At 45.3% G+C, this 24,769-nt stretch overlaps 1 protein-coding gene across 3 annotated transcripts in view; it reads right to left on the bottom strand.

Moving 5' to 3' along the window:
* The window catches only part of PRKCQ (protein kinase C theta), a 257,684-nt gene that overhangs the window by 98,643 nt on the left and 134,272 nt on the right, over nt 1-24,769 (bottom strand). For 2 of the 3 annotated variants that reach the window (XM_056573244.1, XM_056573243.1), the window contains exon 2: nt 14,353-14,481. In XM_056573244.1, the coding sequence (XP_056429219.1) occupies nt 14,353-14,473 (121 nt within the window). In that variant the 5' untranslated portion in view covers nt 14,474-14,481. Of the gene's footprint in view, nt 1-14,352; nt 14,482-15,918; nt 15,973-24,769 lie in introns of those variants that run through there. The other variant, XM_056573242.1, reaches the window with a different exon arrangement.

Below are 24,769 nucleotides of genomic sequence, written 5' to 3' on the forward strand. Positions count from 1 at the left end.
GGCAGAGGATACCCGAAGGAAGTCCTCTGTGATGCGCTGGATAGAGCGAATAAAGTAACTAGAAATGAGCTGCTCAAGGGTAGCAAAAAGAAGAGATACCACAGAAAAAGTAATACTGAAAAAACCTGTGAAAAGTTTTGTTTTTCATTCAAATTTAGCCCCCTATCTGACTTTATTAGAAGTTCGATCCAAAAAAATTGGAGCTTGATTGAAAGAGACCCACAGTTAGGAGATGTCAGACTACAAAGACCCGTAGTAACGTTCAAAAGAACGAAGAATTTAAAAGACGAATTGGTCAGCAGTAAGTTTAAAGAAGTAAGTTCTGAGAATTGGTTACAGAAAATGTCAGTGAAAGGCAATTTTCAATGTAAGAGATGTAAATGGTGTCCTCAGTTCTCTTCAGGCAAAAGTGTGACAGTGGGCGGGATAACCAAAGAGATAACCGAGTACATATGTTGCAGAACCAGTTATGTGGTGTACGCAATCATATGTACGTGCGGGAAGTTCTATATTGGGAGCACCATACGTGCCATGAACACTCGGTTCAGAGAGCACGTCTGGTCTATAGGGTCAGGTAAAGGGTCTCCGCGCCTGATTGAGCACGTTAAAAAAGAGCATGATGGTAACACAAGCGTACTAAAATTTACAGGGATTAAACGGTTAACCCCGCGAAAAGGAGTGAACATCATTAAAGAGTTACGTGAAGTAGAAGCCCGCTGGATCCTAAAAACTAGGGCACAAGATAACGTAGGTCTTAACGATAGAATAGACTTGGGCACTTTCTTGTAACTGATTATTGGTTTTAAATATAGTTTTTTGTAACTGGTTTTTAAACTAATGCTTGTTGTAATCCCTCCCACCTCTGACGTCACCTGTTGTAGGTGCTTATAGACAGGTGAGGGAAGCGGTGAGAGGGAGGGTCCGTTGAAGCGCGCAAGCGTGAAACAATTGTAACCCAGCAAGCGAACGCACTGGCGTCCCGGTCCGGCTGGATCTGTCGCCGCCCTTGTGAATGCACCTTCTAATGGAATAAAGCTATCTATGGAATAACCAAATTGGTGAGTGCCACTACGCTTTTTTCTTCACCTGTATCATTGTGGACAGTCTGTATCTCTAAGTAGTCGAGCACCTCCATACGCAGTCCCCCCTGCGAACCACTTCCGACCCGTACAGAGAGAGATAGAGCAGTGCCGGTCAGCTGTTTCTAATCACCAGGTATTTTATTTACGCTAACCTTTGCAGCTGTAATTTCCGCCATTACTTTGTGGCTGCCTTTTCACTGATTACGGCAAAAAAAGGCTGAAAATGCGAGCACAAGGATAACAACGGTAAAGGGGTACTCCGGTGGAAAACAATTTATTTTAAATCAACTGGTGCCAAAAAGTTATACAGATTTGTAAATTACTTCTATTAAAAAATCTTAATCCTTTCAGTACTTAACCTATAGGACCCTACCCTTATTTAGGCTCTGTTAATTAGTACATGTATGGAGGTTAATTATAAAATACAATGTATACACCTACAGTTGTGCAAATGCACCGAAACGCCCACCCCCCCACAATAAAAAAACAAGGTAAAGTATAGAATTAATCAGTAAATCTTCTAAAAACATATATGAGGGATCACAAAAAGAATGGAGAAAATACATGTATATACACAGGGATACTGGGATGAAAGTCCTGATGTAGTGGTCAACTGTATGTATGTTCAAGAAGTAAGGCTACAAGGTAAAACAGCAGTCCACTACAGAAAGCATAAGGTGCTATAGTAAGATATGAGTATACACTCCTTTAAAGGCCCAAACAGCTCTCAAGAAGTGGTACAGGAAAAACCAGCACAGCTTAAGTTAAGATAAAGTGCAGTAGTGTATCCAGTAGAGCAAGCTTGCTACTTTGCAAACATACTCTTGGGCGGAATAAATAAAAGGAGATGCAGAAACAGACTCATACAGTTATCAGGCCTCACCCCAGTTCCACACCAGACCTCCTGGATAAAGCCTCTCCCTGTGAAACACTTCGGAGGTCTGGTGTGGAACTGGGGTGAGTCCTGATAACTGTACGAATCTGTTGCTACATCTCCTTTTATTTATTCCGGCCAAGAGTGTGTTTGCAAAGTAGCAAGCCTTCTTTTCACTGCACTTTATCTTAACTTAAAGGGGTTATCACCATAAGATGATTTTAGTATGTACCTGGCAGACAGTAATGGACATGCTTATGAAGGATCTGCACTTGTCTTGGGGCTAAATGGCTATGTTGTGAGATTACCATAATGCTGTGGCTAGCTTTTTATGAACTGGTATTTCCTGTTTGATTTTTCTTTTTTTGACTACAAATCCTACAATTCCATTTTCCTCCCTCCCACACATCAGCCACCCCACCCATTGAAACATAAATGAGCTGCATCCATTCAAAGACCTGTGGTTTTCAATCAGGGTGCCTACAGCTGTTGACTTAGTTGCAGATTAATCTCTCTCCCACCATCGCTCCAACCATTGAAGCAGACAGGCTCCCTGTCATCAGCTGACTAGTGAGTGAGGTCTCAGCCGCATTGCAACCTGGGAAAAATCCGAGACAACAGTCATTTTGTATGTTGTTAAAAATAAATATTGGGGTTAAAATCACAGAAGAATTGGGAGAAAACCGTTACACACAAGTACAGACACTAACCCCTTAAGGACCTAGGGAGTATGGATACGCCCTTGAGAATTTTGGTCCCCGCTGCGCAGCGAGTGGGGACCGGACCGGGGTGACTGCTGATATCTATCAGCAGGCACCCCGCGCAAATGCCCATGTCGGCGATCGGCGTAAATCGACGGTGAATTCACACCGACGATTTGCGCCAATTCTGGGTCATACAGGTCTATGGTGACCTGGTGACCCGGTGACCCGGAATATGAGGGGGATCGCGGTTGTCTAAGACACCCACCATCCCCCTGAAGGGATAGGTGTGAGGTGGCAGGGGTGCCACCCCTCCTATCCCTGCTATTGGTTGCCAGAAGCGACGACCAAGAGCAGATCGGGGCGGGGGGGGGTTAACTTTCGGTTTTCCCCTTCAACCCACCCACAATAGGCGGGGCAGAATGGGGAAACCGACGGGGATTGGCGGCAGAAGATCCACTTACCCATCTGGAGGCTGCGGGCGACGGTGATTGGCGGGCGGCGATGTCGTGCGGCTGGATCATACGGAAGCCGGTGAGTTGCCTAGCAGCATCTGTAGGGCTACAGTCTGAGACAACTATACAGTGGTCTCTAAACTGTAGCCCTCCAGATGGTGCAAAACTACAACTCCCAGCATGCCCAGACAGCTGTTTGCTGTGTGGGCATGCTGGGATTTGTAGTTTTGCAACAGCTGGAGGGCTGCAGTTTGGAGATCACTTTGCAGTGATCTCTAAATTGTGGCCCTCTAGATCTTGCAAAACGACAACTCCTAGCATGCCCACACAGCAGTTTGCTGTCTGGGTATGCTGGGATTTGTAGTTTTGCAACATCTGGAGAGCCACAGTTTGGAGATCACTGTGCAGTGGTCTCTAAACTGTAGCCCTCCAGATGTTGCAAAACTGCAAATCCCAGCATGCCCAAACAGCAAACAGCTGTCTCGGCACGCTGGGAGTTGTAGTTGCGTACTGCCAGCTGTTGCATATCTACATCTCCCAGCATGCCCTTTGGCGATCAGTACATGCTGGGAGTTGTAGTTCTGCACCAGCTGTAGGCACACTGATTGAAAAATACTGAATTAGGTAACAGAACCTAACTGAAGTTTTTCCAACCAGTGTGCCTCCAGCTGTTGCAAAAGTACAACTCCCAGCATGCACGGTCTGTCAGTGCATGCTGGGAGTTGTAGTTTTGAAACAGCTGGAGGTTTGCCCCCCCCCATGTGAATGTACAGGGTACATTCACATGGGCAGGTTTACAGTAAGTTTTCTGCTTCAAGTTTGGGCTGCGGCAAATTGTTCGCTGCCGCGCAAACTCATAGCGGGAGACTCAACGTAACCTGCCAGTGCAAATGTACCCTAAAAACACTACACTACACTGAAACATAATAAAGGGTAAAACACTACATATACACCCCCTTACACTGCCCCCCCCCCCACCACCAATAAAAATGAAAAACGTATTGTACGGCAGTGTTTCCAAAACGGAGCCTCTAGCTGTTGCATAACAACAACTCCCAGGATTTCCGGACAGCCACTGACTGTCCAGGCATGCTGGGAGTTTGGCAACAGCTGGACGCACTCTGTTTGGGAATCACTGGCGTAGAATACCCCTATGTCCACCCCTATACAATCCCTAATGTAGTCCTCAAATACGCATGGCGCTCTCTCATTTCGGAGCCCTGTCGCATTTCAAGGAAACAGTTTAGGGCCACATTTAGGGCCACAGGGGTATTTCCGTACTCGGGAGAAATTGCACTACAAATTTTGGGGGGCTTTTTCTCCTATTACCCCTTATGAAAAGAAAAAGTTGGGGGCTACACCAGCCTGTTAGTGTAAAAAAAATGAAAATTTAACATTAACATGCTGGTGTTGCCCCATACTTTTTATTTTAACAAGCAGTAAAAGTAAAAAAAGACCCCCAAAATTTGTAATGCAATTTCTCCTGAGTACGGGAATACCCCATATGTGGGCGTAAAATGCTCTGCAGGCTCACAACATGGCTCAGGAGTCAGAGCGCATTTTCGCCGTATAAGACGCACTTTTTCTTCCCCAAAACTGGGGGGAAAAAGTCGGTGCGTCTTATATGGCGAATACACCCCTATCGCGGCGGTCCCTGCGGCCATCCACGGCCGGGACCCGCGGCTAATACAGGACATCACCGATCGCCGTGATGCCCTGTATTAACCCTTCAGATGCGGCGATCAAAGCTGACCGCCGCGTCTGAAGGGAAAGTGACACTAACCCGGCTGTTTAGTCGGGCTGTTCGGGACCGCTGCGATTTCACCGCGGCGGTCCCGAACAGCCCGACTGAATAGCCGGGTTAGTGCTTACAGGACACTGGGAGGGACCTTACCTGCCTCCTCGGTGTCTTCTCCGTTCAGGGATCCCCTGTATGGCCGGTGCTCTCCTTCCTCATCATCACGTATGCATGCTGGGAGTTGTAGTTTTGAAACAGCTGGAGGTTTGCCCCCCCCCATGTGAATGTACAGGGTACATTCACATGGGCAGGTTTACAGTAAGTTTTCTGCTTCAAGTTTGGGCTGCGGCAAATTGTTCGCTGCCGCGCAAACTCATAGTGGGAAACTCAACGTAACCTGCCAGTGCAAATGTACCCTAAAAACACTACACTACACTGAAACATAATAAAGGGTAAAACACTACATATACACCCCCTTACACTGCCCCCCCCCCCCCACCAATAAAAATGAAAAACGTATTGTACGGCAGTGTTTCCAAAACGAGCCTCTAGCTGTTGCATAACAACAACTCCCAGGATTTCCGGACAGCCACTGACTGTCCAGGCATGCTGGGAGTTTGGCAACAGCTGGATGCACTCTGTTTGGGAATCACTGGCGTAGAATACCCCTATGTCCACCCCTATACAATCCCTAATGTAGTCCTCAAATACGCATGGCGCTCTCTCATTTCGGAGCCCTGTCGCATTTCAAGGAAACAGTTTAGGGCCACATTTAGGGCCACAGGGGTATTTCCGTACTCGGGAGAAATTGCACTACAAATTTTGGGGGGCTTTTTCTCCTATTACCCCTTATGAAAAGAAAAAGTTGGGGGCCTGTTAGTGTAAAAAAAATGAAAATTTAACATTAACATGCTGGTGTTGCCCCATACTTTTTATTTTAACAAGCAGTAAAAGTAAAAAAAGACCCCCAAAATTTGTAATGCAATTTCTCCTGAGTACGGGAATACCCCATATGTGGGCGTAAAATGCTCTGCAGGCTCACAACATGGCTCAGGAGTCAGAGCGCATTTTCGCCGTATAAGACGCACTTTTTCTTCCCCAAAACTGGGGGGAAAAAGTCGGTGCGTCTTATATGGCGAATACACCCCTATCGCGGCGGTCCCTGCGGCCATCCACGGCCGGGACCCGCGGCTAATACAGGACATCACCGATCGCCGTGATGCCCTGTATTAACCCTTCAGATGCGGCGATCAAAGCTGACCGCCGCGTCTGAAGGGAAAGTGACACTAACCCGGCTGTTTAGTCGGGCTGTTCGGGACCGCTGCGATTTCACCGCGGCGGTCCCGAACAGCCCGACTGAATAGCCGGGTTAGTGCTTACAGGACACTGGGAGGGACCTTACCTGCCTCCTCGGTGTCTTCTCCGTTCAGGGATCCCCTGTATGGCCGGTGCTCTCCTTCCTCATCATCACGTCGTCGCGTACGTGCGTCGGCGTGCGTAACGACGTGATGACGGCGACGGAGAGCGAGGATACCCGGCCGGCAGCAGAGACGTTCAGCAGCAGGCCGGCAGCAGAGCGATGTGGACACGGCGACAGCGATGGAGCGACATCCAGGGCAGCGGTGACGGGTCCGGAACGGTGGGGACACGTGAGTATTACCTCCTATGCAGTGGTCTTCAATCTGCGGACCTCCAGATATTGCAAAACTACAACTCCCAGCATGCCCGGACAGCCAACGGCCACTATTGGGTTCAAAATCTTAAATTTTTTAGATTTTGCACCTAAAAATAAGGTGCGTCTTATACGCCGGTGCGTCCTATAGGGCGAAAAATACGGTACATTTGAGGCCTAAATTGGTGATTTGCACAGGCGTGGCTGATTTTACAGCGGCTCTGACATAAACGCAAAAATATAAATACCCACATGTGACCCCATTTTGGAAACTACACCCCTCACAGAACGTGACAAGGGGTATAGTGAGCTTTATTACCCCACAGGTGTTTGACGAATTTTCATTAAAGTTGGATGGGAAAATGAAAAAAAAATTTTTTTCATAAAAATGCTGGTGTTACCCTAAATTTTTCATTTTACCAATGGAAAATAGGAAAAAAAGCCCCCCAAAATTTGTAACCCCATTTCTTCCGAGTAAGAAAATACCCCATTTGTGGATGTAAAGTCCTTTGCTGGCGCACTACAATGCTCGGAAGAGAAGGAGCGCCATTGGGCTTTTGAAGAAAAAATTTGTCCGGAATTGAAGGCCACTTGTGTTTACAAAGCCCCCATAGTGCCAGAACAATGGACCTCCCCCACATGTGACCCCATTTTGGAAACTGTATTGTGCATTTGCACAATTGTAAGTGTACATATCCTTCCAGTACTGATCGGCTGCTGTATACTACAAAGAAAGTTATTTTCTTTTGGAATTTCTTTTCAGTCTGACCAAAGTGCTCTCTGCTGACACCTCTGCCCATGTAAGGAACTGTCCAGAACTGGAGAAAACCCACAAGTATAACATAACAGAGTTGAAGCTGTTTTGTTCTGAAGAATAGGTTAAAATTTCTCCAAGCCTATATGTAGGAAATGTTTAGGCTAAGTTCATAATTTTTTTTGTTTTACTCTTGTTGTTCAAATCTTATACTTGGAGTTGTATAAACTCCCAATCTAATGCACCTTAATCACTATTATAGACAGCATTTTGGTGCACCTGTGAGGCCGGCAACACATCAGCCTACTTGGGTGGGGATCATAGCCTTCCTGCCTCCTTCCATGTGTGCTTAGTCACACTAGAGGTAACTGGGAGCAGGCTGTGAGTCGGACCTAATCCCGCTGTAAATGCCCACTGGGCCCTGGTATTGCCCATGCAGCAAAGTTAGGTTTAGTGTTAGGTCCTGTGCCACTTGAGAAACCTTGGCGTTGGTGTGCGGCTCAGGTATATCCTTCATATAAGGATATACTGGCTAATATCTACATTTTAACATCATTTTGAGGGTTAGTGATATGTTACTGTCTACATCTACCACAGTAGTGCACCAAAATGTATGTATTATTCTATATGTTACACATCCACACTTTTCATCGGGTGTAGGATGCCATTGTAGCACTATTCTATATGTTACACATCCACACTTTTCATCGGGTGTAGGATGCCATTGTGGCACTGCTGCAGGCATCCTCCATTGTATGCATTTTATGCTGGGGATTGCTCTTAGCAACAGACCACAAGCGCAGGATCTGCTCCCCCAGCATAAATGAACAACTGCATTTGGGGTTTAGCATTTCCTGCCATTTGAGACCACTTTTTTTTCTTGTTGTTTAAGTTCATACATTGTAAAATATCTTGACATATTGGCCGTGATTTATCAATCAGACTGATTCCCTAATTGTCTTTTTTTCCCCATGACAACCAATCACAGTTCAACTTTCAAATATTAACAAGCTTTTGTAAAGTTAAAGTTGAGCTGTGATTGGTTGCTATTAGAGATGAGTGAATTTTTAAAAAATTCGATTCGGCCGATTCGCAGAATTTTCCGAAAAAAATTGGGTTCTATTCTAATTTATTCGCGGGGAATCTCTATTAAAAATGGCCTACAGAGAGCCTCAATAGGGGTGTAGAACACTTTGCCTTGCTGTAACACACATAGGGAGTGTGCTGAGTTAGTGAAATAATGCTGTTATTTAGTATGGTATGCAGACTAGAGGCATCACTATTAGAATCACTGTGGCAGAGTGGCACAATGACAGAGCCTGGAGGTGGCATCGGTATAAGGAGACCATATAGTGGCTGAACGACACAGCGTGGAGGTGGTGGCAGCATGAGGAGACCATATAGTGGCTGAATGACACAGCGTGAAGGAGTCGGCAGCATGAGGAGACCATATGGTGGCTGAATGACCCAGCCTGGAGGTGGCAACAGCCTGACGAGACCATAGGGCCTCCCAATTGAAAAGATTAAAGATATTTTTTAACATTTAAATTGAAGATTTCAAATACATGAAATGAAAACGTTTTATTTAATGTGCCGGCAGCATGAGTAGACCACATGGCGGTACAGTGACACAGCCTGGAGGTGGCAGAAGCATTAAGAGACCATACAGTGGCTGAATGACACAGTGGTAGACCACTTAGATGTACGTACGTGGTATGCACTTATGAGGGGAGTACAATGCGCTCCACTACGCTTAAAACAGTATTTGTTGACAACACGAGCAGGTGTGTACTTTTGCTTTGCCTTTCACAGTAGCTGGGCCCTTAGGACTATAACAGGAACAAAATGGTACACCACTTATATGTACATAAGTGATATGCACTTACGAGGGGAGTACAATGCGCTCCAGTATGCTTAAAACAGTATTTGTCTACAACACCAGCAGGTGTGTACTTTTGCCTGGCCTTTCACAGTAACTAGGACCTTAAGACTTTAACAGGAACAAAATGGTACACCACCTATTGTATGCACAGGTTACAGTTAATACAGGACAATACACTCAACTACTCAACCAGTATTAGGCACTAATAGCAGGTGATTGGGGATTTTATTACTCTGCTTACCCTAACTGGCTGGCTACTATTAGCTTTTCAGTTGTTGTACACACCAGTGCTGCAGCACACAGTCGCTGTGTACTACACCCAAAATTGCACTCTCTCTCAATCTCTCTCCCTTCCCTATCAGTGCTTTTAGGCTGGATTTGGGCTTTAGGTGAATTGCTGCTGTAATACACCCACAATTGCACTCTCTCTCTCAATCTCTCTCCGTTCCATATCAGTGCTTTTAGGCTGGATTTGGGCTTGAGGTGAATTGCTGCTGCAATACACCCACAATTGCACTTTCTCTCTCAATCTCTCTCCCTTCCCTATCAGTGCTTCTAGGCTGGATTTGGGCTTGAGGGGAATCACTGCTGTAAAAATGCTTTTCTGTGCAACACACACTGCTCTCTGTCCCTCTCTCTCTACAATAGAACACTGATGTGAGTGGCCACATGATGGCTGCCCATTATATAGGGCTGTTGTCAGGATTCGGCAGTCTGGAGGTGGATCCTCTGTGTCAGAGAGGGATTGGCGTGGACCGTGCCGGCGGACCGGTTCTAAGTTGCTACTGGTATTCATCAGAGCCCGCCGCAAAGCGGGATGGTCCTGCAGCGACGGTAGCAACCAGGTCGTATCCACCGGCAACGGCTCAACCTCTCTGACTGCTGAGATAGGCGCGGTACAAGGGATTAGGCAAGAGCAAGGTCGGACATAGCAGAAGGTCAGGGCAGGCAGCAAGGATCGTAGTCAGGGGCAACGGCAAGAGGTCTGGAACACTGGCTTGGGACACACAAGGAACGCTTTCACTGGCACAATGGCAACAAGATCCGGCAAGGAAGGGAAGGGGAACTGAGGTTATGTAGGGAAGTGCACAGGTGAACACACTAATTAGAACCAGGCGCCAATCAGTGGCGCACCGCCCCTTTAAATCGCAGAGAGCCGGCACGCGCGCGCCCTAGGGAGCGGGACCGCGCGCGCCGGGACAGAACAGATGGAGAACGAGTCTGGTAAGCGGGCCGGGATGCGAACCGCGACCGGGTGCGTCCCGCATCGCGAATTGCTTCCCGGCTAGGGACATTATCGCAGCGCTCCTGGTCAGCGGGTCTGACCGGGGTGCTGCGAACAGGAGAACGCCGCGAGCGCTCTGGGGAGTAGCGGGGAACCGGAGCGCTCGGCGTAACAGCTGTGACATCACAGGGGTGGCTGGCTGCTGATAGGCTGCATGCTGCATGTGATTCAGGGTCATTCCGCCTACCCTGCCTTCCCAGCATTCGTTGCCCTATGTTCTGACATGTGGAGCCACCATCTTAGGCTGCTTTCACACTATAAAATTCATCCGTGAAAAGATCCCTTATAAACGTCCGTTAGAAAAGCTTTAAAAACAGATGTTAAACATCCGTTACAAAATCCCATTCAAGTCTATTGGATTTTTTGATCATCCGTTATGACCCGTTATGGCATGTCACGAATAACGGAGGTTAGTTGTGATGGAAGAAAAAACGGCACATGCACTAATTTTTCTTCCGTCACAAGATACGGGTAAATTAACAGCCGTTATGTTTAACATTGAAGTCTATGGCAAACAGATGAGCTTTTATGTCATCTGTTTGCACCTGTTTATAATATCCGTTATTACTTCTGAGTATGTTCAGAATAGGTGACCTCAGCAAACTCCTGCAGTGCTGAGGGACTACTACTACTCCCATCATGGAACAGACTTTTTTCCATGATGGGAGTAGTAGTTCCCTGGCTGCGGGAGTCTGCTGGTGGCTGGGGAGGCTACATTAGTGTTTGTACTACAACCCCAATCATGGAACAGACTCTGATGGGGGTTGTAGTACAGGGGCTGAGGGATTGATCGCACCGGGTCTCACTTCTGAGACCCGATGAGATTAGAAGTTCTTAAACAGGGGAGCAGGCTCCACTCCCCTACGGTGTATTTACTTTCATTTTTAAATTCCCCGCCGGGAGTTTTCAAATAGAACCGATGCGGTGGGGAAAGATATATAGAATCGCTGGGGGTATATATCTGGCCCCCACAGCGCTTCTATATATCTTGCCCCCCCCCCCCCTTCCCGGAGCGCATTTGTATATGTTCCTATTGCTTTTGTTGACATGTTATAAGAATGTCTAATCTGTAATTTGATCTGTAATCTCCTTTTGGAGATTTTTCCATCTTTCCTTGGCTTTCCTTGGCAAACTATTGATCCCACTGTAGATCTGGTCAAGGGTGAAGTGAGATTGCACAAATGTGGAAGCAAAAAAGTTGCATGATTTTTGTGCAAAAATATGCAACAAATGTACACACAAAAAAAATTGCATTGACATAAGTATTCAGACCCTTTAGTCAGTACTTAGTTGAAGCACCTTTGTCACTGATTACAGCTTCCTGTCCAGTCTGCTGTCATAAGGTGTACACTTGGATTTGGGGATTTTCTGCCATTCTTTTCTGCAGATCCTCACAAGCTCTGTCAGGTTGGATGGAGACCTGCGGTGAAAACCATTTTCAGGTTTCTGGTCTCATGCTTTGGGCTGGACCACTCAAGATGTCTCTGAGCCACTCCTGTGTTGTCTTGGCTGAGTGCTTAGGGTCATTGTCTTGTTGGAAGGTGAACCTTAGGGACAGTTTGAGACCACTACACTTTCAGGAACTTTTAATGCAGCAGAATTGTTCCTGTACCCTTCTCCAGGTCCGTGCCTTCACGCAATTCTGTCTTTGAGCTTTATAGGCATTTTTTTCTCCTCATGGCTTGGTTTTACTTTTATAAGCATTTTCAGCTGTGAGACATAATATAGACACGGCTCTGTATTTCCAAATCATGTCCAGTCACCTAAATTTACCACAGGTGACTCCAAGCAAGGCGGAAAAACATCTCAAAATTGATTAAGAGAAAAGGGAGGCCCCATACCTAAATTTCAAGTGTCAGAGCAAAGGGTCTGAATACTTATGTCTATATGAAAATTTAGTTTTCTTTTATAAAATTGCTAAAGTTTCTAAAATTCTGTTTTCACTTTGTCATTATAAAGGTTTTTTATTTTTTATTTTACTCAAGGCCTAAACATAACAATGTGGGAAAAAAGTGAAGGGGTCTGAAGACTTTCCGAATCCATTTTAAACGCAAACAACTTTTTTTTACTGCCTTTTTTGAGCCAAAAATAAAGAATACTATGAAAAAAATAAAGATACTGGGTACTATGGAGCCTATGATATTATGTTGCTATGGATGTTCATAAACGCTACAGGAAATAATGAAAAACATGATTCACTAAAGTTATTAACTAAGAATATAACCTTCTTTATACATTCTCAAGAAGATGAGGAACAGACAAAAGCAATGTTAAAACACATACAGTATTTTGTAGATATATTTAAGACAATAATTGGCAAATAACAAATGGTCCAACAGGCTCTACCAATCTACATGTAAAACAAAAAACATAAAAGTTAAAGCATCTGACAGAAGGACAAGCCAAAACATCCACTTTAAAAATACCCTGTAAATTCATGGTTTATGTCTTACTGAACTAATAAATATTATCTACAATTTAAAAACTGACTGGATATACGAGGAAAACAATGTTTAACACAAATAGGAATACACAATGCATTCAGAAAGTTTTCAGACCCTTTCAATTTTTCTAATTTTGTTATGCTGAGGCCTTATGCTTAATTAAATTAAAATGTTTTTCTCCATCATTCTGCACTCAATGGGGGAGATTAATCAAAACCTGTGTAGAGGAAGAGGGATTCAGTTGCCCATAGCAACCAATCAAATTTCTTCTTTAATTTTTTGGAGTCCTGTGAAGAATGAAAGCAGCACTCTGGTTGGTTGCTATGGGCATTTGCACCACTCTTCCTCTATACAGGTTTTGATAAATCTCCCCAATGCTTCATAATGACAAAGTGAAAACAGAATTTTTGAAATTTTGGCTGAAGTATTAAAAAGGAAAAAGAAAGGACATTTTTCATCAGACCATTTGCTATGACACAAAAAATTTAGCTCTGGGGCCTCCCAATTCTTGTGATTACCTTTTAGATATTTCTACACCATGATTGGAGTCACCTGTGGTAGATTCAGGGGAGAAGGGTCTTGATAAGAAAACTAACCTAGAACCTCATGGGAGAAACTTACAGAAGGTCAACCATTACTGTAGCCTTCACCAATCTGGGCTTCATAATAGAATGGACAGAAAGAAGCTTCTTCTCAGTCAGTAAAAGAAAAATGGAACCTTACGGGAAAAAAACACCTAAAGGACACTTAGACGGTGAGAACCAAGATTCTCTGGTCTGATTAAACCAAAATGGAACTTTTGGTCTACATTTGAAGCATCACTGCTCATCACCTGCCCTACACCATACCTACAGTGAAGTATGGTAGGGGCAGCATCATTCTGTGGGGGTGTTTTTAAGGTGCTGGGACAGGGAGACAGAGAGTTTTTTTTTTAATTAAAACCTAATCCAGAGTGCTCTGGGCCTCAGAGAAGAAGAAAGTGACACCAGGTATGCAGCCAAGACAACACAGGAGTGGCTAAGGGACTACTCTGTAAATGTCCCTGAGTGACCCACCCGAAGCCCTGCCTTGAACCCAATGGAACCAGAAAATGGTTTTACATTTAATCTGTCAGAGCTTTTGACAGAAGTCCGCAACATAGCAAAATGTGACCCCCGCACAAAGCAACAAAGCAAAATGTGAAAGAACTCAAAAGGTCAGAAGATTTTTCAGATCCACTGTATGTACCTTGCCAAACTGATATGCTTAATAATGTATTGCACCTTTCAGCTGGGTTTCATAACAATACATATATATATATATATATATATATATATATATATATATATATATATATTTCCTTAGTTATACACAGCCAACACATTTTACAATGTTTTCCAAGGGATTATTGCACAAGTGAATACTTCTGTTAAAACCTTCTGGGCAGTTTAGGAGTAATCACTAGAACATATAAAAAGACACATACCTGTCTCCACTGCTTCTTTCACCATAACAGCACAGTAGGGTCTCTGCATGACGTCCCCATTAGATGGCAGGTATGGCCCAACTTCAAAATTAGAAAGACTTATTCGTAGAAATGGAGACATAGCTTTTCCTGTATGACAGTGAGACAAGAATGTTGGTTCTTTATAAAAGTCAATTTCCTTTCCTTCAGCTGGTTATCTATCAGGAAGAGACTGAAATGAGCAGACAAAGTAAATGCAGCTATTCTTTCTGAGTAGCAGGAAGCACTACAGTGGTCTATATTTTGGCAAACATTTCATCTGCACTTGCTTCACTCTGTCTCCTGATGTATCTGGACACTTACAAATGTCACAGCACCTGTTGTTATCAATTTCCAGCATTACAAGATACTAAGCAAGGCAGTGGCTGCCTGTGAAAACCAGCCAAATACTAGCAGTGAAGAAAGGAGTTTCTATCTATATCAAATGTGTCAATACCAATTTTCTCTACTTGTAGATATTCTTGGAACAGCATGCATAGACCTATGTCACTGATGTGAATTTACAGTCAAAATACTGTTCAAATGTACACGGTTGTACTATTAAAATGCATGCTGAACTGACCCCATCAAAAAGTGTGTAATGTAGCATAACTATCACTGACTATAAGCAATACAATATTGTATCATATTTAAGGATATCTATCATCACAATATAGGTCAGACATGTTTTTTTTTATGTTTGGTGGTATTCTTTATTCTTTGTTTCCCATGACATTATCTATATGAAAACAATCTTGACATATGGAAGTTTTCTACAAAAGCAATTGAACTATTACAGCAGACTGACAGTTCTTTTTAATGGGATCCATGGTCATTGTGTGCTGTATACACTAGGGCAAGACCAACAGCCATTACATTATTACCTATGAACTATGGCTAGGTTCAAATATATCAGGCATCCGGCATAGTTTCCCTCCGGCGTGCACCAGAGGGAAACTGATGCTAGAACTGATCCCATTCATCTGAATGGGACAGTTCACAATCATCCAACTTCTCAATTTTGATGCCGGAGGGTTATACACGCCGGAGGGCACTGGACAATGGATGCCAGATGGTTTTACACGCCAGAGGGCACCTGACAGGGAAAGGCAGCTTGCTGCGTTCCCCTGTCCACAGTCCAAAATCAATGGACGTCGGATTCCATACAACTGATGACAACTTGTCATCAGTTGCATTGAGATCTAGGCTTAGTTCACCTATGCTGGATACTGGACATATGTGAACCCAGCCTAACAGCATTGGAATAAAAGGTAACAGCTCTTATAAAGCTGTAAGAATATAGCACAGCTTCTCCTCCTCCATCTGCATGTGTAATTGTCTGACTAAAGGTGGCCATATGTGGTGTCCCAGTACCGCATTTCATACGGTACTTATTTATCTATGGGTCCCCGTAGCTAGAGTCCCTAGGACTTAGTAATATCTGTTAGTCAGTCCACCCCTAGTCGCCTCTATTATAGTGTATAGATTCCTAATTTATCCATAGAATAATGTATATAAAATTATTTCTGCATATAAATTGTTAATTACTTGTTTCCATGGTGTCGCAGGGCCTTCGGGTCATGTGATGCATTCCAAGCCTCATTCTGGATGCGTTCCAGGCCTCACTTTGGTATCTCTAGCCTCATTTGGGGTTTTGCAATGTATATAGATCCTGTGATGTAAGCAATCCCATGATACCATGTAAAGTGAGTGGCAGACATTCGGACAAATCAAAATCGCCACGCCCCCTGCCCATATAAGGGAGCGGCGGCCATCTTCTCTCTCTCTTGTTCCTGGGATAGCAAGCAAGCAAGACCTGTATAGCAGTAATCGCAGTGAGTTAGGCCTGAGCCTTGCGGCAACGGCTGAATGATCTAAATTATAGAGTGTACGATCCTCTAAGCACTCTGCAGTATCACCGGACCCAATATTTCCCCTAAATCCGGACGGATCTGCACATCACTCCCTAAATTCAGAGACTATAAGTTTAATGCAAGGTTCGCAACTTCTGCCAGTCGCTAAGCAACCTAAGAACTGTTATATGATACTGTTACTACGCATTGGATATTGCAAGCACTGCAGTAAAGTTATTCAAGTTCAAGTTAAATCTGCTTGTGGACCTTCAGTCATTTCATGGCACCTATCGTTTCTGGGAAGGGCGGCGATAGGCCGGAACATAGATTCAGCATACCAGCCCTCACCCTGGCGTCATGAGTGACTGGGTTAATATTAACCCCTCATATACCAACCTCATACCATCCCTACCATACACCCCCCAAGGGCTACCACAAAGCCTTTTTGGCATTGCACGAACAGGATTCGGGTGTGTGCCTACCATTGCCACTAGTGAAATTGTACTCCCCACTATATAAGAGACTGTGTTTAATTAATAAGAAGGGCGCCTGTGGCATACATTACAAGGGGGCCACACAAAAAGTAAGGGGGGAGGCGAAGAGTAGAGCGGAGCTGCAATCCGCGTTGAAAAGAGTTAAAACCGTCACGAGGCCTTCCCGCGCGCGAGATTCAGAAACTCCGCCCACCAAAGTCTGCGGTGCGGCGGCCATCTTGCCGGAGCCCAAAGGCAGGGACATACAGATACAAGCTTCATTTAAAGGGCCAGCGCACTCAATAAAAGAATGTCAGAGCCTGCAACACCACCACCACCACTTGGCCAACAGGAAGGTGGTGCTCCTGGGACCCCACCAATGAGGTCCCCAACGCAAGTCAGAAGAATGCTGCCACCCACATCGATGCTGCCTGACCGACAACAACATAGTTTTCCTGCTACACCAACGGATCAACCTTCATCCCCAGCTGCTCCCTACATGTTGGGAGCCCCTGTTGCTGCACCTGTCTTCCTGGGAAACCCCGTCCTTCCCACGTACAGCGGAGATCCCTTCACGTTGAGAGATTTTAGGGAGAAGATTTACAGGATCTTCAGGTTTTATGCACTCCCTCCTCATCAACAGGTACAGTTGCTTCTAGGACAGCTCCAGGGACCGACCTTGGAGGAACTCCGCACCTGGCCAGCGGCTGACAAGGCCACAGTGGGACAGATTTTCGAGGGGCTCTCTCAAGTGTTTGAATCTCATTCCCCCTCTGAAGTACGACTCAGACTATATGAGCGACGTCAAAAAACCAGGTGAGACTCTCAGAGCATATGCAGTAGCTTTACAGAACGCATTAGAGGCGGTGCAGAAGTTGGATGGCATCACGCCCGATCAGGGTAACCGAGTGCTGATGGACCGTTTTATAGAGGGAGCATTGAATAAATGGGACAAGGCTCAAATGAGGATGCTAGCTGTGCAAAATCCCGATATGGCCTTCCCAGCTTTTAAGAGACTGGCGGTTAAAGTGATCGAACCCCCGGGACCCTCGCCCCAGTCACCTGTCCCTTCTCAGCCTGCCCTTACAACACCTCCTCCTAGCCCTGGGACAGCTAATTTGCAAGACATTAAGCAGGACTTTGAACAGTTAGCCGAGGCCTTTAAAGAAATGGCCGTCCGGCCCAATCCCCCTAGATCTGCAACACTCCCACCTAAGAAAACTGACCCCCGCCCTGCTGATCCACCTAATACCCCTCCTGTGAGACTGCCTGGTAATCAGAGACCTGCCTGCAGCCGTTGTGGTAAGATTGGACATTGGAAGAGCCAATGCTGGGCTTTAATGGAAGAAGGTCCAGAATCAACCAGCGACAAGAAGGGACTGTCTATGTATGTAGCTGCTTGTCCTTATGTACAGGTGATGATTGAAAGTGTCCGCTTACAAGCTCTGATAGATACGGGGTCTCAGGTATCCACTATTCCACAGGGGGTTTTCTATAAGTACTGGGGCCCAGAAAGGTTGTGTGACCTTCAGAAAGTGGACTTCAGAGTAATTGCAGGGAATGGGAAACCAGTACCCAGGCATGGTTACTGGGAGCCCACGGTGCAGGTGGGAAAATATGTGTTAGGAAGACAAGGGGTGATTGTCACAAATGTTAAGGATAAGGGAGCAGCTGATTTCATTTTAGGCATGAATATTATTAGGCACTGTTTTGATGATATTGTCTGTGCACTGCATGCATCTCTCCCCCACTTGTCACCCCCAGGCCGGTGAGCTGCCCAACACCACCTCAAAATCCTCCAAGCAGAACAGAAGTTCGTAAATCATCATGAAGAAATCTGTCGAGTAAGGATTCAAGATATCCGAGCCGTTAGTCTACAGCTACAGACAGAGACAGTTATTTGGTGCCGTGCCCGACCCGGGGTGAAAAATCAAGATTACCAAGCGCTCTTGGAGCCCCTTCTGCTGGAAGATTGTCCCTTGGCGCGAGCTGCTAGAAGCCTGGTAACGGTACGGAATGGGAAGGTCGCAGTGAGACTTATCAATCTCTCTCAAGTTGCTGTCCAACTACCCAAGTACACCCCAGTGGCTACTTGACACCATCTACACGTACGAGATGTAGTCTCGAAGTCACAGGTGGTCCAACGAGGACCTGATCAGAACCTTGCGGAACCTTGGTGGAAGCAACTACAGATAGGAGATGAAGATACCCCCAAGGAACAGGTGGAAGGAATCATCCAGGTGGCTAAGAAACATCAAGAAGCTTTGAAACATAGGATTCTCACCGGAGACAATCCACCCATTAAAGAGAGACATCGCCCTGAGGCTCCTGGGATGTATAAGACCATAAAGAAAATGCAAGTGGAGATGAAAGAGGCCGATGTGATTCAGGAAAGCCAGAGTCCGTGGGCTGCACCTTTGGTCCTGGTGAAGAAAAAAGATGGCACCATTCGCTTTTGCGTAGACTACCGGAAGCTAAACAACATAACTCATAAGGATGCCTATCCTCTCCCACGCATTGAAGAATCCTTGACTGCGTTGGGGTCTGCCGCCTACTTTTCCACACTGGATCTGACGAGCGGCTACTGGCAGGTGCCAATGGCAGAAGAGGACAGAGAGAAGACTGCATTTGTGACCCCTATGGGTCTCTTCGAGTTCAAAAGTATGACCTTTGGACTGTGCAATGCACCAGCTACTTTCCAACGCCTAATGGAGCGATGCTTAGGGCACCTTAACTTCCAGAGTCTTTTGTTGTATCTAGATGACGTCATAGTCTACTCTCGAACATATCAGGAACACCTGGATCATCTGAAAGAAGTTTTCCAAGTTCTTATCCGACATGGACTCAAGGTTAAGCCTTCCAAATGCCACTTGCTAAAGCCTCAAGTGCACTACTTAGGACAAGTCATCAGTGCTCAAGGAGTCCAGCCTGATTCAGACAAAGTGAGGGCAGTGAAAGAGTGGCCTACACCCAGGACGGTGCGAGACGTCCGAAGTTTCCTGGGGTTTGCTGGATATTACCAGTGTTTCATCCCTCATTTTGCTCAAATTGCCGGACCCTTGACCGAATTACTGAGAGTCACTGCCCGGGATAATTATAATGGGAGGCTTCCCATCCAGTGGGCCGAAGAACAAGAGGATGCCTTTCGAGCCCTGAAGTATCTCCTAACGGAACCCCCCATATTGGCGTATCCTGACTACAGCCTGCCGTTCCGCTTATACACAGACGCTAGCTTTGAAGGTCTGGGGGCGGTCTTATCTCAAGTGCAAGATGGCAAGGAGAGGGTGATTGCCTATGCCAGCCGGCATCTTCGAGGTGCTGAGAAGAATGATGCTAACTACAGCTTCTTCAAGCTGGAACTCCTGGCCCTGGTTTGGGCTATTACTGAGAAGTTTAAAGACTATTTGGCTGCTACTCCCTTCACGGTCTACACTGATAACAACCCCTTGGCCCATTTGAACACTGCTAAGTTGGAAGCTCTTGAACAGCGTTGGGCCTCTCGGTTGGCCAACTATGACTTTAATATCAAGTACCACAGCGGAAAAACCAATGTCAATGCGGATGTACTTTCTCGCATGGCCCCGGGAGAAGCACCTAATGCTGAAGATGTGTGGGAAGATGTAGAAATGCCTCCCTTCTACCAAAGGTTCGTGAGCCAGAATGCTCTAACTGCCCAGGAAGGTGATGGACCTGAATCTCCCAAGGTCTCTGAAGATCTGTGTACCTGGAAGACTCTTCAGGATGAGAGCAGAGTTATCGGGGACCTCCTCGACTATTGCCTCCACAAGAAAGTGCCTACTCGGGTGCGCAAGGCCCATGGAGACTTCGAATTGAAGCGGCAGTGGCGGCAGAGAAACCGCCTGTTCCTGCACAAGGGGTTGGTCTACCGAAATTCCCTGGACCCAGTCTCTGGAGACCGCATACACCAGATTGTGGTTCCCAGGAGGGATGCAGCCATGGTTCTGAATGCTTATCATGACCAATCCGGACACTTCAGGGTCCATAAGACAGAGATCACAGTCAGAAGGAGATTCTACTGGATCGGGATGCGGGGAGACATCGAGAAATGGTGTGCCGAGTGCTTCGTGTGCAACATGATAAAGAACTCCCGGAGGGACGCAAGAGCCCCTTTGCATCCCATCTGTACAGAAAGACCGAATCAAATTGTTGCCTTGGACCATGTGAAGCTGGCCCCCACTCGATCTGGCTATTGTCATGCCCTAACAATGGTGGATCATTACTCCAAGTGGGTGGTCGTGGTCCCCGTCAAGGATCTTACTGCCAAGACTGCTGCTCAACTCCTCAATCGGCATTGGATCCAACCGTTGGGGTGTCCCGAATCGGTCCTCACTGATCGGGGAACTGCCTTTGAAGCTCAGTTGTTCCAGGAACTTTGCCAGCTGCATGATTGCAAGAAGCTCCGGACAACAGCCTACCATCCCCAAGGGAATGGACTATGTGAAAGGATCAATCAAGTGTTCATCCAGATGCTCAGAGCAGCCTCCGTCTTGAAGCACGAAGAGTGGCCTCAGCTGCTGCCAGAACTCCTGGAAATCTACAACAACACTGGTCACTGCTCTACGGGGTATACGCCCTTTTTCTTGATGATGGGGCGACACGGCCAATTGCCAAAGGATCGAACATTTGGCCTACAGGCAATTCTCCTCAGGCTTCCCAAAGTTGGGTGTCAGAGCATCGACGAAGAATTGAGGAAGCCAAGGACATTGTTGAGAAGAAAATGGGTGAAGTTTATGAGCACCAGCAGAAAGATTATAATCGGCATGCTTCGGCTCAGCCCTTGCAGCTTGGAGATAAAGTGTGGCTCAGAAAATTTCCTAGAACCCATAAATTGGACTCCCTGTGGGAAACGGAGCCATACACCATCACTGCAGTTCCTTACCCTGAAACGGACGTATATGAGATACAAAAAGATGGGTTCGAGCCACAGGTGGTTCACCGGAATAGGATAAAAGTGTGCCGGAAAGAAGATACGCTTAGCCCATCGCCTCCTACTCCTCCTGATCCACCTGCTATTTCTACTCCACCTCCGACAAGGCCTGTGAGAGAGTATGTGCCGGGAGAAGGAATTCATCCCTCTATGGAAGTTCCTTTGTTCCCATCTCAGCAGCCTACCATGTATTGGGGCATACCGTTCCCAGCTCCATCCAGTCAGCCGACACTGGTCGCACCAACCAGTCAGTTGCCAGTAGCTGTTGCCCCATGTCAACCACCATTGATCGCTACACCCAACCTCAGTCCTGCTCCAGTGACCGATCCGAACATGGAAGCCACTACTCCATCTGTCTTAAGAGAACCCATCAGTTCTACCGAAGAAATTGCTCCCGTTTCCAGCCCTCCAGCTGGTCCCTCGGAGACTGAAGTTCTTGAAGAATCCTTAAGTGAAGGAGCTCCTGATGACTCGGAGGTGGTGTTGCGGCGGTCTCAAAGGACTACACAGGGCAAACTACCCATAAGGTACCAGGACTCACATTTAGTACTTGCACACATGGTACCTTTGATAACCCCCTTCAATGTTCCACAAATCACTTTCCAGTACCCTAGATTATTCACTTAATGTACTACTTCAAAATTTCTCTAGTACATACACAAAAACAAATAAATATCTCACTTAAGAAAACACTTAAGGAATTGTAGCATATTGATACCCAATTCCTGCCACTGTTAGGTACACTTCTTCTTTTCTTTATTCATTGCGTGTGTGAGATGCTCTGCCTGGCCAGTAGATGCTCTTTCTAGTACAAAAGTAAACACGTAATTTTCAGAATAACCTATTAGGTTGTTTGAGAAGTGCTCTAGGGGTACGTAGCGTGTAGTCGATAGACCCTAGCAGCCACCCTTACTGTGACCTAGCTTAGGGCTAGCCAGTATACCTTTCGTGTACTAACTAACAGGTAACTTATTGTTGGCATAAAATGTGTGAGATAACAAAATGTCTAGTCAGCTTGAAGCTAACAGTATAGAGAGCTGAACTAATGTCTAGTAAGCTTAAAAAATGCATAATAAGTTTTATAAAGTTATATAGGAAGCTAGAAACAAAAGTATAGATCGCTCCTTTAAGTGTCTAGATAGCATTCAAATGTCTAGATAGCATTTAAATGTCTAGATAGCATTCAAATGTCTAAGTAGGATTTCTAGCTTAAACATAAATCATCCTGTTCTATACCATCCTGTTCTAATTCTCGTCCTAGTCCCTCTGTCTCAGGGGACAGACGTCGATGCCGACTTATGTTTAGTAAGGGGGTTTGTGGTATCCCAGTACCGCATTTCATATGGTACTTATTTAACTATGGGTCCCCGTAGCCAGAGTCCCTAGGACTTAGTAATATCTGTTAGTCAGTCCGCCTCTAGTCGCCTCTATTATAGTGTATAGATTCCTAATTTATCCATAGAATAATGTATATAGTATTATTTCTGCATATAAATGGTTAATTACTTGTTTCCATGTTGTCGCAGGGCCTTCGGGTCATGTGATGCGTTCCAAGCCTCATTCTGGATGCGTTCCAGGCCTTACTTTGGTATCTCTACCCTCATTTTGGGTTTTGCAATGTATATAGATCCTGTGATGTAAGCAATCCAATGATACCATGTAAAGTGAGTGGCAGACGTTCGGACCAATAAAAATCACCACGCCCCCTGCCCATATAAGGGAGTGGCGGCCATCTTATCTCTCTCTTGTTCCTGGGATAGCAAGCAAGCAAGACCTGTATAGCAGTAATCGCAGTGAGTTAGGCCTGAGCCTCTGCAGTATCACCGGACCCAATATTTCCCCTAAATCCGGACGGATCTGCACATCACTCCCTAAATTGAGAGACTATAAGTTTAATGCAAGGTCCGCAACTTCTGCCAGTCGCTAAGCAACCTAAGAACTGTTATATGAGACTGTTACTACGCATTGGATATTGTAAGCACTGCAGTAAAGTTATTTAAGTTCAAGTTAAATCTGCTTGTGGACCTTCAGTCATTTCATTGCACCTATCGCTTCTGGGAAGGGCGGCGATAGGCCAGAACATAGATTCAGCATACCAGCCCTCACCCTGGCATCACGAGTGACTGGGTTAATATTAACCCTCATATACCAACCTCATACCATCCCTACCATACACCCCCCAAGGGCTACCACACATACACTTTATATAGCTTTCTGCTGCACTGTTGGCTAATCTGGCAGAAATATGTGGGTTCAGCCAACGGTGATCATTGCCATCCTTAAAGGGATATTCCAGGCAAAAACTTTTTTTTTATATATCAACTGGCTCCGGAAAGTTAAACAGATTTGTAAATTACTTCTATTAAAAAATCTTAATCCTTCCAATAGTTATTAGCTTCTGAAGTTTTCTGTCTAACTGCTCAATGATGATGTCACGTCACGGGAGCTGTGCATGATGGGAGAATATCCCTTGCATGATGGGAGAATATCCCCATTGGAGCTGGACAGCTCCCGGGACGCGAGTCATCAGAAAGCAGTTAGACAGAAAACAGCAACTCAACTTCAGAAGCTAACAACTATTGGAAGGATTAAGATTTTTTAATAGATGTAATTTACAAATCTGTTTAACTTTCCGGAGCCAGTTGATATATATATATATATAAAAAAAAGTTTTTGCCTGGAATACCCCTTTAATATTCTTACGTTTAGGTGCTTCTTGTAAAGCATATCTCTAAATAGCTGTCTTAGCGACTTGATCAAATAATTCCCCTATGTAAACATTCTCGGTAGTTTCTAATTAAACCCTTAAGGATACAGCCCATTTTGGGCTTAACCCCTTAAGGACCAAGCATTTTTTCCGTTTGTGCATTTTTATTTTTCCTCCTTACCTTTTAAAAATCATAACCCTTTTCATAATTTTTCACCTACAAATCCATATGATGGCTTATTTTTTGCGCCACTAATTCTACTTTGTAATGACATCAGTCATTTTACCCAAAAATGTATGACAAAACAAAAAAAAATCCTTGTGCAATGAAATTGAAGAAAAAACATGATTTTGTAAGTTTTGGGAGCTTCTGTTTCTACGCAGTACATTTTTCGGTAAAAATTACACCTTATCTTTA

This window comes from Hyla sarda, chromosome 4 (genome assembly GCF_029499605.1).
Source record: "Hyla sarda isolate aHylSar1 chromosome 4, aHylSar1.hap1, whole genome shotgun sequence".
Lineage (NCBI taxonomy): Eukaryota > Metazoa > Chordata > Amphibia > Anura > Hylidae > Hyla > Hyla sarda.